Raw genomic sequence first — 16,903 nt, forward strand, 5'->3', positions numbered from 1 at the left:
TTCAGTGGTTCTTATGTTTTAATACGCAGGTGGAACTATAGGTACTCGCTTGTTGCAAATTCAATCACGTTTTATTTATATGAGATCTAACTTTTATTTTTCAATGATATATAATGCCTTTTTTGTTATACAATGTTTTTTTTTATAGAAAACATTTTACTTATTGCCAGAAACTTTTAAACTTTTTTGTTTTGAATGGAATACAATTTTTGAATGGCTATTGAATATTAATAGAAACATTAAAGTACCTACCTAGAAACAGTATTATCTATTTTAACCAAAACTCTTACTTTCAGGAATGTGGTTGCTAAAATGGGCATTGAAATTTCATTTATTGACCTTCTGGATCCAGCCAACATTAAACAAGCATTGACTCCAAAAACCAAGGTAAGAAAATTATTTGTTAGTTAAATATATAGAATGAGCGAAATTTCCCAACCGTCAAAACTTCTTCACTCTTTCGTCGCTAGTTGGCGGCATTTGTTCATTCACAAAATTATTAATTCTATATTAAACATGCTTTATAACCGTGTATTGCTGTACTTGCGATTCAACATCCCGATTCGGAAATTTTTAAGTAAAATAACAAACTAGTAAAAAGGTGTGGTTTGTTTACAGGATCTAAAATCCACAATTCAAAATCTACGATTTTGGTAGAGTATTTTGAATTAACTTTTTTACAAATGTTTAATCACTTGGATTTAAACGTCTAGTTCCGATATTTCTAAGTTCGTTTCGCGATGTTAGTATTAGTATTTGGCCTAAGTTTTAATTTTGGGGAGATTTGCGGTCAGCGCTGCGTAGAAAACAATGTTCGGAAATTTGTGGTTAAGCGAAAAACTGGTGAATCGAACTCACTTTTGGGATCGATTTTGTGGTATAAGTTTTTTTTATATAAGCTTTTATTTTCGAGTAAATGGGGTCTGTAGTTGGAATTCTCGTTTTTTGGTTAAATTCAAATAATAATTAAATTCAGTCATAACGGGATTACTTTCAGTTGTTTATTGCCTTTTAAACTCTAGAGTTCTCTAAGAATGGGTTGTTTCACAGAATTTGATCAATTCATCAAATTTGAAAGTTAATTTCCGAGTTCTGTGGAGGTTCTATTGAAGTTCAGTATAATATTATATCATTATCAGCCAGTTGATTCACAAATCTGAAATAATAACAGAACTTGAATAGAATCTTCACAGAACTTGATAATGAACTTTTAAATTGGACAAATTGTGCAAATTCTCTGAAACAACCTGTCCTAAATCATACATTATTTTTAAACTAGGTTCACGGAATAGTTCATGCAGTTTTTATTTTCTACCAATTTGGGAAGGGGGTATGGGTACCGCCGCCCCGGGAACCATTATTGGATAATCAACACCCTGCCGTAGGTCACCCCAAGTGGTTAACTAGGTTTGGTGACTTAGCAGGGGGGTGCTCGGGTTCATGGATTGTCTAGATCTCGATGTCTAAAATGACATAGGCCCTGAATGATATTATTTTCCTCAGGGTCTCCTGTGCAGAGTGAAATGAAAAAGAATGTAATCTGTTACCAATTCTAGTAAGCATATTATGGCAGACAGCCATTATACTAAATTAGTAGGTAATTAGCCGTAATTCGGTGTAGATTTTATAAAACAAATCATGTTTTTCTTTAATTTAAATATGTAGTATAGTAAAAAAGTGTAGAAATTTAGTTATGCTAACCTTTGTCTTTCGAATTAGATAACTACATTTTTTCATTGTTACCATTTAAAAAATCTAATATTAAAGAGTAGTTGTCTTCACCACCATTGTGATTTCGTTACCCTGTTCATTTTCCCGGTCTAAAATGATCAAATCATTAATATAATATATTATACAGGTACATATTATATATATTTGCATACACGGTGTCCGGAAACTCATAATACAAGCGTAAAACTGGTGAATCTACATCACACGTTGATTTAACAATTTAAGTTTTTTTTTTATCTAAGTCTGTTTTCAAAACCACATGTACACTCAATTGATTTAATTTGAAAATATGAAGATTTAAAAGAAATTTAAAAAATGGCAATGTGCTCCTTTTCTTCATATATCTAATTATGTATAATTATAATTGTTTTGGTTTGATTATTTTTCGTTTCTATGTTTCCGAAATGTCGAAAACTACACATAATCCAAAAAATAAAAAAGATTGATTATAAACATTCTGTAAAAAATACAGTTAGGTACCTGACGTTATAAGCTTCAGAGCGTTAGACACTTACGCATACATATAGACGAGGAATTCTCTCACCCACACTTTCAAGTATGCACTAAGAATGCACTCGCACTAACAAACGTGAAGTTCCTCCAAACCACTTCGCAACCATCGTGGCTACTTGGTGACCGACGCTCTTCAAAAGTAATTTATTCATCCTTTGAAACAATATGGCCGTGAGAAGTACATACGTAACAAGAATTTTACCCAAAAAAAGAGAATTTGTCAAACTAACTATCTATTTCTGCCTTTTTAGATATTGTGAGATATAAGTGAGTTGGTATGCTTCTTTTTGACGGATTTCAAAGATACAGGTAATTAAACACGGAGCGTATAATATGGCTTCCAACAACGGGGGCTCCACCCCGGAACGACAAAAAGCCGTGAAATGTGTTGAAAAATGGTTCAAAAGTATTTTTTCAATTAATTATTTAAAGCAACAGGTATCATGACGATAAAAAGATACGGCAATTCTACGGATGTGTGTATTATCTACATATTTTAAATGAAACATATTGTCTACAGTCATTATTAATGCCATAAACTATAAACCATAGATCGAATGTGGGTTTTATTGTGTATCAGTTTTTTTTATTTATTATGGTCGAATCAGTGGCGGCCAGCTAATATGTGCTCCCGAGCGCCGAACAACCAACAAGATTTCCGACATGACTAATCACAATACGAAACTCGGTTCGGTTATAATATCTCATTCAAAAGGTACCTACTTATTAAGCGCGCTTAACTTGCAGACCGACTTTGACTTGTGCCTATGTTCGTAGCAGTTCGTTTTCGATTGCGATCCAAAATTTAACTGCTTTGTCGCATATTCTGTGGAACAGTCGAAAGCGTGGGTACATACCAGTTCATACTATTCTTTGCAAATAATACCATATCATGGACGGCGTTCGGGGTTTTACCACCACATCAGAAGGAACGGTTTATTCAGTAGAAAGTTAAACTAAAACGCGTATGTTTAATGTTATTGTCGATATCGTGGTTTCAATTTACCATCTGCTATTTTCAGCGAATGTTTCGCTTCTTGGATACAAGCATTTAAGATAAAACATGTCATTAAGAGATGAGTGATGGTCAGATTACTTATTATCAGTTTAGTCAGTACTCGCCGTTGCCGGGCACGTTCTGTTGAATTAAAAAATGTTCTTACTCTGCGAAAGTTTTTAAGTTTAATTGCAGGTTATATCGATCTTGTATATCAATTATTAATAGGGTTATCAATTGCAGGTTATACTAATTTATGATTACTTTTGTGTTTGTTCAAAGTATAAATTAAGAATGAGTTTGAATGTGGAATACATTAAGAACAATAGGTCGAGTTTTGAAAACAAAGTGATAATAAAAAATGCCTGTCCACCTAAAATCTGAACTGATAATAAAACAAGAGTGAAAATCTGGATCGAAGAAGTTTACTCGATGATTTAACAAAACAATGTATAACAAAGCTTCGTAGCTCTGTGCATGTGATCAATTGAATAGTTTATTTTGTTTTACGTGTTTAATTTACGATGTTGATTCAGTTTGGACAATCAGCGGTGTTACTGATGTAACTCACCTTTCTTAAAAAATCAAAAAACATAATTCTTGTCATTAACATTTACAAAAAGTTTTGAGCTTAAAGGTTTTAGGAAAAGTTGACATCAGAATGCAATTGGATTCTGGCTACCGTGCCTAAGTTAAACATCATAATGAGCTATTCAATAAAAATCGATACAGGTCAAATTTCCCAGAACATGATTTCAATGTTACGTTTAAAACGTATGACTTCCTAAATAAAGTTCAGTAAAAGTGAACTCTGTAGAATTTACGCCCGCGACGATTTTTCAAAAGCTAACGGCCCTTTATCAATTTTACAAATTTTTTATAGTACTTGTTTATTAGAAGACTTTCCCGAGACTGTGAAATTACTAAAACTTTTGTGCACCATTCATGACCTTTGGAATGACCTCAGTTGAAAGCTAAAGATGTTTCTCAACGTTAAAAAGAATAAAATCTTTTTTAAACACGTTGAGCCAGGACAGACTGATCGCACTATCAGTGTTAAGCATTGATAGAGGTCTTCGCTAAATAAAAGGAGCAGAGAATAGAACTTCTTTATAAATAGGTATGTACCTTTATTTAATTTATTTTATGACTTAATGTTGTAATCCGGTGAACCCCCATATATTTTGACCACCGGCCGCCACTGGGTCGAATGTCTACATCCATTACAAAAAAGCCCAGCACGGTGAAAAATAATAGTCTATTATTTGATAATAAAAAATATCAAGTCTGGGAATGGCATACGAAAGATAGTTTTAGACGTTTTCCACGAAATCACAAAAATTTGCCTATCATATACCGTCAATCACTTTTGTGAAATGAAGAAAAATACCATATAATAAAAAGGAGTATCGTGCCCCAATGAATCGCAGGTTCACTGTGTGCAATAAAATGTAATTTGATTGCCATTTCATTTTCATATGTGCCATTTCACGATTAAATCATTTAAAAAAATAAGAGGTCCATTCGCGGCACGTTTAGGAGCGGAAGATACTCTCAATATCATTAACATTACCATTGCTTGAAATGGCTTTAGCCGTGGTTGGTGACCAGATCTGAATAGCCAGGTACTTCCCCACCTTCTTCTTCCCCTCCCCACTACCTTCAGTCTTACAACATTCATTAGGGATGCCATAATCTTACTGGCTCCCGACAGTTCGGACTCTTGTGCGGTATTCTAATTCTGGTCTGGTAGTTTTTAAAATTTACTCATAAAAATTTCTTTTGAAAGGTTGCATTCTACATAATAATGTTATCTTTATTGCAACGAGAGTTTCATTTTACGTAATGATGTTATCTTTATAACCATGTTACTAAATTTGAATAATGATTCTTTCAAATGTAAATATTCACCTGGCAACCAAAACAAGCTATCTCAAATACATATTATTCAAATTGCTTTATTCTTCCTGATGCCAGTCAAATAAATTATGAATTTCTTTACAACTTGATCTCTATTCTAAAAATATGTACAAAATAACCTTTGACAAAAAAAAGTGCTTGAAAGCGTCCTAGGACATCGGACTAACAATCAGGCGGATCGAGTTTGATATTCACTGCTGGTCCTGACTTACTCCCCTTTCAGAATAATTTATGCTTAGTGAAAAGGTCGTAAATTTTTCTTTAAAGTTCATTCCTGCTGAGTAATGAATTCTAATATTCTTCTTTCGTATGGTGGGGGGGTCAGAGGGGGACATATAGGTCTGCGAGCCATTCTAGGGCCTCAGGCGTCGCCTGAATGAATGGAGCGAGCATTCGTTGACCACATGTTCGGTGGTCTGCAACGCACCACATTCACACATTGCCGACTCTTTAAGGCCCCATCTGTGCATCATGTGGGCACAGTGGCTATAGAAGCACCTTAACCTATTGATGTATAATAAATATAATATCTATTATGATGAAGATAAAAATCATCTTTTATGTCAAAGAATAAAAACTATTAAAAAAATATTTTTACTGTTATAAGAAGAATAATTGTAACATTGGAGTTACTTACAACGCCTTTACGATTACAGAAAAATTGACAAAAATTTAACAGTTATTATAAATAACAATCATTACAATATTTTATGAGGCAATTAAAATATGTTTTAATGCTGATTATGATTACGTCATTTTTTATGTTTGATTAAAATATCATCACTAAAATATAGTATTTAAATTGAAAATAAACAGTTGTATAAATATGTACACTCGGCAAAAGATAAATGTTTTTTTTTTAAGAATGATGTAATTTTCTATTACACAAAATTTTATTTTCCTTTCTAGCACAATATTATATTTGGTGTAAATTAAATGTGTTTTTTCAATTTATTTTTATTAAGTACTCTTATAGTATTACGGATGCACTACAGACTACAATCAATGAAGAACTGCTGACATTTGGGTGGCAACAATATTGCACAGAAATATACTCATTGTGGTGTTTGAAAGAGAAAGTACGAAAACAGTGTGCAATATAGTTGTGAATGAGGAATACTTGGAGCAGGTGGATGAATTTGTGTATTTAGGAAGCATGTTTACGAGAGATGGGAAGGCTGACAGAGATATTGAAAGAAGAGTAAATGCAGGTAACTCCATTAATGGAGGACTGAACGCAGTTGGCGCTAACAAAAAATTGTCCAAAGAAGCGAAGTTAGCAGTCCACAATGGAGTGCTGGTACCTACCCTGATGTATGGAAGTGAGGCATGGAACTGGCAAAGAAAGGATGAAAGTAGATTGAATGCTGTTGAAATGAGATCCCTGAGGCGTATGTGTGGTAAAACCATGTATGATCGTGTGAGGAATGTGGATATCCGCAAAGAGTGCAAGGCTGATGTAAGCGTAATGAGTAAGATTAAGAAAGGGACGCTTAGATGGTTTGGGCATGTAGAGCGAATGAGCGAAGAAAGGAGTGTAAGGAGAATATACGATGCAAATGTGAATGGTAGCAGAAGTCGGGGACGCCCGAGGAAGACATGGCACGACCAAGTGAATCAGATACTTGAGTCGGGCCATGTCAAGAGTCAGAACAATAGAAGAGTATGTATGAGACGATGTATGAATGTGAATGAGGCAAGGAGTGTGTGCCAAGACCGAGTTGTTTGGCGGTCCGTCCTCTCTGCCTACCCCTGCGGGGAAACGGCGTGATGGTTAGTTAGTTAGTTAGAAAATTATATTTTGTTTAAACTTGATTTGAGACATTTTTTTTGTGAAACTTACCTATCAGCTGTTATCACATTGACAACACAGAAGTTTTCTGAATAAAATCTTTTGCATGCTGAAATAATAATGTTGTAATAACACAATTGAAACATTTTTTATTAGATTTTCAAGGTCTTTCTTTCTTTCTTTTACAGATGGTTTGGATAGAGTCTCCCACAAATCCCCTTCTGAAGGTGATCGACATTGCGGCTGTGGCGGGATACCTCAAGGCCATCCCGGACGTGTTCCTAGTGGTGGACAACACCTTCCTGACTTCGTACTTCCAGAGGCCTCTGGAACTGGGCGCCGACATTGTGATGTACTCGCTGACCAAGTATATGAACGGGCATTCTGACGTCATTATGGGGGCAGCCATCACCAATGACGAGGGCCTGCACAACCGATTGAGATATTTGCAAAATGGTAATTTAATTTGAGTATGTATTATCATGATTGTTTGTTGTAACACGTGTGTTTACAGTGAAACTTAATTAAGAAATTCCCATTTAAGAAGTTTTGTTTTCGGTCCATCGAAATTTCATACAACAAAACTGCAAAAACACAAATTTTTTCCCACATTAGAAGTTTTTCCTGCTTCACTGCTTCCCGCCTAAGAAGTTTTAAAAGTTCGGCGGTAAATCTGTCACAAACGAAAACTAGTGACGAAATATACCTGAAAATGTACCTTTTTTCCGTAAGTCATAAAATTTATCACTTTGTTATTATTGTCTGCATCCCATTTAAGAGGGTTTAGAAGTTCAGCAGTAAAACAATATTAAACCAAAACTAGTGTCGCTAACATCTAAAATTACCTGTTTTTCCAGTCTTAAAATTTACAACTTTGTTGAAGCAGATTACGCAAATTATACGAGGGTGCTCTGAAAAGTTTCCAACCTAACAATGAAACAAGAATTTTTTTATTTATTTTTCTACATAGTCTCCTTGTAACTCTACACACTTCTCCCCGCGGTGCTCCCATCTCTCTAACCCGTCCAAATAGTACTCGGCGTTTTTCTCTGCAAAATAATTGTTCACAAAGGTGATTGCCTCCTCATTTGACGAAAATATCTGTCCTTCGAGCGCAGTCTTTAGATTAGGGAACAAAAATAAGTCGCTTGGGGCTAGATCTGGTGAGTAAGGCGGATAGTCAAGCAGTTCAAAATATTAGAGTTATAAATATTCGTAATTCATGGATTTTTGCCATGGCAACCGCTGAGGTGTGAGACGGCGCGTTGTCTTGGTGAAACAGGATTTTCTTTTTCTGCAAATGTGACCGTTTTTCCTCAATTTCTGCCTTCAGCTTTTCAAGTAATGATGCGTAGTATGCTCCTGTAATGGTTTTTTCTTTTTGAAGATAATCAATCCCAAAAAACAGTCGCCATCACTTTACTAGCCGAGGAAACAGTTTTTGCTTTTTTTGGAGCCGATTCCCCCTTTGCAATCCACTGTTTTGGACGTATAATGGTGTATCCATTTTTCATCTACAGTAATTAATCGGCGCCAAAACTCGGATTTATTGCGCCTAAACTGCGCCAACAGAGAGTTGGAAATGTTCATTCGAACACGTTTTTGGTCTAACGTGAGCAAACGCGGCACCCAACGCGCGGAAAGTGTTCTCATGTCTAAATATTGATTTAATATGTGACAGACACATTCTTTGGACATTTTCATAACCTCTGCTATCTCTCTCACTTTAATTCGGCGGTCGTCTAAGACTATTTGGTGAAGTTTACCAATGTTATCGTCAGTAGTTGCAGTTTTTGGATGTCCCGAACGTTCATCATCTCCCAAGCTCTTACGGCCACGTTTAAATTCAGCTGCCCAAAATTTCACTGTGGTAAATGTAAATGATGGTGCAGAGTCCCCCCATACACAGAGTCCAACTTGTCTTTGATTTGCGTAGGCGTATTGCCTTTCAAAAACAAAAATTTAATAACAGCTCGATACTCAATTTTTTCCATTTTCACAAAAACACACACATCGACTCACTCAAACGACTGTCATCTAAAAACTGGGCATCCAAAATGGCCTAAACTTTGGTGAGTAACTGTCAAAAGATGCACAACTACATTCACTAGCTTTTATTGACGAGTACCGCCATCTTTGCGTTGAGGTCGGAAACTTTTCAGACCACCCTCGTAGAATGGCAACTCGAGATTTTTGTGTTTAACATGATAGAAAAAATACAAAAGTATTGATGTTGTTATAGCCGGAAACAATAAAATATTCAAAATTAATTTTACCTATGTAATTTAAAAATACATATTAGTAATAACTGTACTACAATATTAGAAAATAATCTTTGATTAAAAAATTTACAAATTTGGATCCCACATAAGAAGTTTTACCACTTGAGAATTTTTTTTTGTCCGGTCCCTTGGAAAATTTGGCCGGGAAAGGTAGTTGTACGCGTTCAGTCAATCGATGCTTAACGCTGGGAAAGGTAGTTCTACCTTTTGCGCCGGCCTCATTTCAATGGCAGAAAATTTCAATATTTTTTCGGAATGGTAATGCTTATTTCTGTAAAAACATTGATATACATTATTTGCCTCTATAAATCCTCACACTTGTTTACATACTATTGCCGCCTATTAAAATATTATTCAATATGTGTGATTCAAACGGAGATTTTGACACCTTAAAAATTGATTATGAACGTACTCACAATTTCGAAAACTGGTCCAATAAACATGTATTAGAAAATAATAATATAACTGCCATTAAGGCGTCTTAACCAGCGGACGAGAATTCAAATTTCGTTAAAAGGCGGTCTCGCGATCGGATGTTTTTTTAGAACGAGACAGAAATACCGAATTCATTCCACTGCGACCCGTACAGCCGCGCGGCTGACGAAAACTACAGCATGGTTCTGATGAAATAACAATTATTGTTGTTGAATTCTCGGTTGTAGCTTTCTTCCTAATAAGTAGTTACATACATATTTGTAAATTATACGTCGGAGTGCGTAAACATAAATAAATATAAATGCAGTACGTTGACATGGTAAATATAAAATATGTAGATATATACATTTAAAAAAAATTTCAAATATTTGTTTAATTTGTTTTTGAAAATTTTATTTTACATAGGTTTTCCAAAGGTGAGTAAAAATCTTTTGTTTTACATATTTATTCGTTTGTCCGAAAAGTATTACCGGTAAGTTTTATTTCTAATACTTATCTTTAAAGTATTACATGATTTGATATGTATGACATTGAAAATTGGGTTTATTCCTTACAACTGAAGTATAGTATATACAGGGTGTATCGGCACGTACCCGACAAACTTTAACCAGCTATTCCTTAGCACATTTGGAGTAAAAAATGTTATGGGCACTTTGTTGTCCGGTAACATTTTTTTTAATAAAAAATTTATTATTCATATTTTCACCACATGTCACCAATGTTTTATCCTTTGTCAAAGTTTGAAAACCCGTCTGGCAATATTTTGTTCGAGTTTCGTTGAATAATGTACGTACGTACCTACGTTGGCGCGCTTTTACAATCACAACGAAATGGCACGGCACCATTCGTCTCATTTTTAACTATTATTATTTAGTGTGTACGAAAGAGCGAGGACACTTTTTGACACACTTGCTAATAACAGCTGTTGAACACGAAAAACAATTCAAATGGCAGTGACGGAGTGTGGATTTTTTAATTTATTTTTTGTTTTTAATGGAAAAAAAATGTTACCGGACAGCAAAGCGCCCATTACATTTTTTACTCCAAATGTGCTGAGGAATAGCTGGTTAAAGTTTGTCCGGTACTTGCCGATACACCCTGTATATTAAAACTAGGTTTTATTTCCAACTATTTTCTACGGTACCTACCTAAATATGTAGTTATGCGATTGCATAATATTGTATCGCTTTCATGTATTTGTTTTCATGATTAACGGAGCGACCTGACTCGTCTAATTTTCGAAATGTTATTAAATTCACAAGGTAAATTTCGATTGAAAAATCATAGGTTAGTATGTCAAAAATAACCTTGTCTTTTTTCCTAAAACAAGAAGCTCAATTCACAATATGACATTATGAAACTGACAAAAAGTAACACATAAAATATTAAATATGTTGAATTATACCAATGTTATAGTGCAGGGCTTCCCAAACTTTTTTCAACTGTGACGCCCTTGGGAAGTTGCCATATTTTTGCGACGCACAGTGGGCTGAAAATCGGCTTTCATAGACATAGAGACTTGAATTTTCAAGGGTATTTTTTTTGGCTAGAAATGGATTCTGCTGATCATTACTATGCTATAAAATGTCGTACGAACCAATTGCGTGTACAAATGAAGGAGTTATAATTTTTTTAAGAAAAATTTGTATGGCGCTGACATTAAAAATGAGGCTATCTCTGGAATCATAAGGTTGGCCGTTCTATCCTTACATACAGATAATACTACTATTTATTTGTATTTTTTTGACATACTTCATATTGTGGCGCAAGGTGCGATTTTTTTTTTTTAAATCCTCAAAGTTGAAAAAAACCCTTTTTAATGTTGATGATTCATTTTAATGCTTAAATGCTTTTAGGCTTGCAGTGTAAATAAAATATTGTAAACTAGACAAAGCATACTCATATGTAAAGCATTTAAGCATTAAAATGAATCTTCAACATAAAAAAGTTTTTTTTTCAACTTTGAGGATTTTTAAAAAAAAAATCACAAGTTTCGCCACAATACGAAGTATGTCAAAAAAATACAAATAAATAATAGTATATTTGTGTGTAAGGATATAATGGTCAACCTTATGATTCCAGAGATAGCCTCATTTTTAATGTCAGTTCCATACAAATTTTTCTTAAAAAAATGATGACTCCTTCATTTGTACACGCAATTGCTTCATACAAATTTTTATAGCATAGTAATGATCAGCAGAATCCATTTCTAGCCAAAAAAATACACTTGAAAATTCAAGTCACTATGTCTATGAAAGGCGATTTTCAGCTCACTGTGCACAGTGTTTTGGCTTGGAGTGTAAATAAAATATTGTAAACTAGACAAAGCATACTCATATGTAAAGCATTTAAGCATTAAAATGAATCATCAACAAAAAAAAGATTTTTTTTCAACTTTAGGATTTAAAAAAAAAAATCGCACCTTGCGCCACAATATGAAGTATGTCAAAAAAATACAAATAAATAGTAGTATTATCTGTATGTAAGGATAGAACGGCCAACCTTATGATTCCAGAGATAGCCTCATTTTTAATGTCAGCGCCATACAAATTTTTCTTAAAAAAATTATAACTCCTTCATTTGTACACGCAATTGGTTCGTACGACATTTTATAGCATAGTAATGATCAGCAGAATCCATTTCTAGCCAAAAAAAATACCCTTGAAAATTCAAGTTTCTATGTCTATGAGAGGCGATTTTCAGCCCACCGTGCGACGCCCCAAGTACCAAGCGTAGTATTTTGAAGCCCCCCCCCTGAACGGGTCACGTAGTATGGGTACGTTACCTAATAACAATTTGTCAGAAAAACTCCAAATAGTATCTAAATTTTTTATTAGAAAATGAAGAACACAACATAAAAACAAAAATGGAAGCAAACAAAAAAGATAAAAAAGCAATTTTTTTCTTTGGTATTAATGAGAAGGATGTGCTTGCTTTTTTTAGTATAGTTTCTCAAAACGAGGTTGAAGTTTCGAAATCGCCACTCTCGTCTCTGCCTCTAAATTTATTTTCGATCTGTACTTATTCTTAATTACTGCAACTGCTTAGAAACCTGTCTCACACAAGTATGATGTCGCAAACGGTAATAAAACCCTTAACGCTGTAGTGCTGATGGAACGATATTCTTGATAAACTGAGCTCCAAAATTCAAGTAGCTTATCCTTATTATATTGCAGCTTAAGGCTAGAGTCACAGGACAATTCTATTAACTGTTCTTCTTCTGCTGTCGAAAGTGTTGATGGTGAGGTCGACTGGAAAGGGTTTCTAACCCAGTCATATTGCTCCAGATTTTCGCTGCGAAGTGTGCATGTGGAAGACGCTATAAAGATTGCCTCACGACGCCCCTTGGATGATCCCGCGGCGTCGCGACTCACAGTTAGGGAAGCCCTGTTATAGTGAATTGGACAATAAAATGGAAATTATGAACAAAAAATTATTTGAATCGCACATCACGAATCGAAATTCATTTGGTTCGTGGCAAGATCACCGAGTTTGAAAATGTGGAATATACCTAAAATAACCGCTCATAGTTTAGACTGTATGCATAGAGAAATTGTTAATGTTTGCGATTGTGAAAAAATTGATTTCGTAAATGAATATACTTATCTGGGAATAATTGAATGTATCGCCCGAATAACGTTGCAAACAACAAAAACAAGATTTTTCAGAAACAAGAAAAAACGTTTTTTAAATGATTTTTTATTAGAAAACATCCAATTTTTCAATAAGTTTTATATTACTTAGACATAAACAAGGGTACATGTGAAAAAATATTTTAAAAAACCATTAAAATAAAGGAAATAAACGACATAAAACAAACAAAAAAAGTGGAATAACGTTGCTTAAGCTGCCACTTGCAACGTTTTTCCACTGTAGTGCATACATTTACTGAGCCGGTAGGTTTTCATAAAAGCTTCTGTTGATTTCTGGTAAGTATTTGACAAAGCAATGTCTTTTCGATACATTTTCGGGTACTATTCTTCGTTTTGGCTCCAGCACTTCAATACAGCTTTGCAAAAAAAGGTTCTGCTCATTGTATGTTTTAGTGTAAAAAGGGTCAAAAAGTTCCTTTTTTTATGCAACGTCACAGTTTTACAATCTGGGTATCGACATTTACACATAAAGTCCTGTAAAAAAAACAGTTAAATCAATATTATCAACAACAGTAAGACGTCAAAAAAAACATGTCAATAAGAAATAAATAAAAACATATTGAATAACTTGACAATGGACAAGGAATTGTTTATCTCTCAGATAGAAATATGTCAGTTTTGAAAATATATAATATAATGAAGTGGATACTTTGTTTAAAAATATTAATATTTGATAATGTAAATAATAAACAAAGTACTTAAGAAATTTGTATTAAAAAACCAAACAAAACTTATTTACATAAGAAATATAAGTGTAACGTTATTCCACTAACCTGTGTTGGGGGCGATTTGCCGCTAACCGCTTTGCCTTTACGACTTGTATAAGGTTTACCCGAATTTCTTAATGCCTTCTGTTTATTATCCTTCCAGTTTTCAAAAGAAATTTTACGTTTTTTCCCTCTATTCATATTAAATAACATACGCGGAGACACCGAAACTACCTGCTGTACAGACGGCATGTCGGCTCGCGCAACGTTATTCCACTGCGACTGGCTCCCCAGCGCACTTTGGATGCTACTAAAAGAGGTAGATAGATTTTTTTTCATGATGTGAAAGAGTAGGATAGATAGGTGTACACATAAAGAACATTATTCCACCAAAAAATCACTTTACGATTTTTTGTTGTTTGCAACGTTATTCGGGCGATGCATTCAATTGTTGATAATAATTTTAAATGGGATAAACAAGTGGCAAAATTTTGTAACCAGCTCAGATCCTTAGCTTGTAACTTTTACAAATTAAAATTTATTTTGCCTCATTGCACTCTTAAACTCTTATATTTTTCTATGGTCGAATCCATCCTTAGATACTGAATTCGAACTTGGGAACACGCAAGCATTATTTACATTAAATATATTCACAATTTACAAACTGCCATAGTAAAAAAAAATGTCACATCTAATATTTACAATCAGAGACATAACTTAAAAGTACTATGTATATGGATCTTCGTCAATGATTAAATATTATTACAGTGAGGTTTGCAAGTTTCAATAAGTTATCCCTAATATTATTACAGTGAGTTTTACAAGTTTCAATAAGTTATCCCTAATAAAATTTAAAATGTACATTGTCCCCAAATGAATAACTATTTTTTTATCACCTTTAGTTATTTATGTATGTTAGATTCTCGTTTCTGTAAATAGATTAGCTGAAATATTTAGTAGGTACTCTCTCTGTTGGTTATTGTGGGGCTTATAATCGCATTATTTGTAATGGGAATATATTTTCTAGCGATGGGAATTGTGCCAGCCCCCTTTGACTGCTACCAGGTCAACAGGAGCTTGAAGACCCTGGCCATCCGCATGGAGCAGCATCAGAAGTCGGCACTCACTGTCGCCAAATGGATGGAGAAGCAGGACATGGTCGACTCAGTTGTTCATCCAGGTTTGTTTCACTTGAATCCAAATCACACAAGTATGTTACGTACTGGTTGGGTAAAATGATTACGATTGCCGTGGAATAAGAGATCTGACTCTAGGCTAGTAGACTCACCTCCCAATTCATTAATTCTTCAGGGGATTTTAGCAGCTTATGGGCAGCTTACGGGCAGCCCACATATTGCTAGGACAGGCCCTTGAGATTTTAAACCTTTTCCGACTTAACGTCACAATGTATTTGTGGGGTATTATACCGTGTTGCGCTTCCTCCTTTAGCCAATGTTTCAGGCAACGTTACAGTGTCCACAAACAAGACAGATGTGTAGATTGCGATAAAGTGTGTGTTTAGGTATGTAGAGGTGATACCCAAAAAAGGAGGAAGCGCATCACGGCATAATAACCCTAAAATGAATCAATAATACTTTTTTTTTTTTTTTTTTGTTATTTGTTTTTGTGGTGTTATGCCGTGTTGCGCTAACTCCTTCTTTAGCCAACGTTTCTGACACTGCAATGCTGTCCGAAATGTTGGCTAAAGAAGGAGTTAGCGCAACACGGCATAACACCCCAAAAACAAATAACAAAAATACTTTTGGCCGTGAAAATCTTAAATCATAATAATACTTTTGGCTTTAAAAATCTTAAATCATGCCTTATTCATCTAAGAAATTATTTCTGGAGCTTAAAGGAGTCTGCCCACATATCCGGGATATACCACGACCATTAACCGTTATGGCTGAGCCACGAATTACGGGAAAGGAAAAAGCAACCGCAAGCGGCGTTTCTTCGTACCGTTCCCATAATTTGTTATGTGGACAGATTTCTTTATGCTAGCAGTGCCTATATCAAATATTTGAATCGCTCAAGAATGTAGATTGTTAATTTCTTGTACAGCAATATTTTGACTACCACTAGTAGCAGCTCGTGACTTGTGTGATTGTTAATATTATAAAAAATTGCATTATTGATGTTGTAGCTGAAAACGTCTTTATTTTCGAAGATTCGGTTTTTTGTATCAAGATTAATTCAATAAATCCGTGCGGCGCACGGCCAAACTGGAATTAAAATTCCTGAAAATCTTCATACAAAAATCAAATTTTCGAAAAAAAAAAAAATATATATTTTTGGACTAAATAACATCAATGATGTCGAATTTTTCAAACTTAGCAATCTACCACACTCAAAAGACACGAGCCGCCACTGTCTACCACTTAGGTCACAATTTAATTAATCTTGAGCACCTGATATAGATATTCACAGCATTAAAATAAAGGACTTTCTGATACCTCAATCAAATTCCCAAATTCTGACATAAGCACTTCTAGCATAACCCCATGGAGCTAGAAATTAGGGTGTTATGTTGACTTTGCTAAAATAGCTTGATAATAATTAAAAAAAATAATGCACATTTCAGGTTTGCCTTCCCATCCCCAACACGAACTGGCCAAGAGACAGTGCTACGGTCACTCTGGAATGCTGACCTTCTTCATCAAGGGGGGGATGGCACAGTCCCGCATCTTCCTGCAGTCCCTCAAGGTCTTCACACTCGCCGAGAGCCTCGGAGGATACGAGAGCTTGGCAGAATTACCGTAAGTTGCTCTAAAAACACTCAATTATATAATACTAGCTCAAGTTCTTTAGGCCTTTCGCAATTATATAATACTAGCTCAAGTTCTTTAGGCCTTTCGCAGACTTTTTCGAAA

General features: G+C 34.7%; 1 protein-coding gene across 1 annotated transcript in view; it reads left to right on the forward strand.

Annotated features, from left to right (window-relative positions):
• Cth (Cystathionine gamma-lyase) overlaps positions 1 to 16,903 on the forward strand; it is a 30,333-nt gene that overhangs the window by 12,556 nt on the left and 874 nt on the right. Inside the window, exons 4-7 of the mRNA XM_089634779.1 lie at positions 297 to 387; positions 7,142 to 7,409; positions 15,058 to 15,210; positions 16,615 to 16,789. Coding sequence (XP_089490905.1) covers positions 297 to 387; positions 7,142 to 7,409; positions 15,058 to 15,210; positions 16,615 to 16,789 — 687 coding nt within the window. The remainder of the gene's footprint in view (positions 1 to 296; positions 388 to 7,141; positions 7,410 to 15,057; positions 15,211 to 16,614; positions 16,790 to 16,903) is intronic.

This window comes from Hesperophylax consimilis, chromosome 1 (genome assembly GCF_061612785.1).
Source record: "Hesperophylax consimilis isolate HC1 chromosome 1, BYU_Hcon_1.0, whole genome shotgun sequence".
NCBI classification, from domain to species: Eukaryota; Metazoa; Arthropoda; class Insecta; order Trichoptera; family Limnephilidae; genus Hesperophylax; species Hesperophylax consimilis.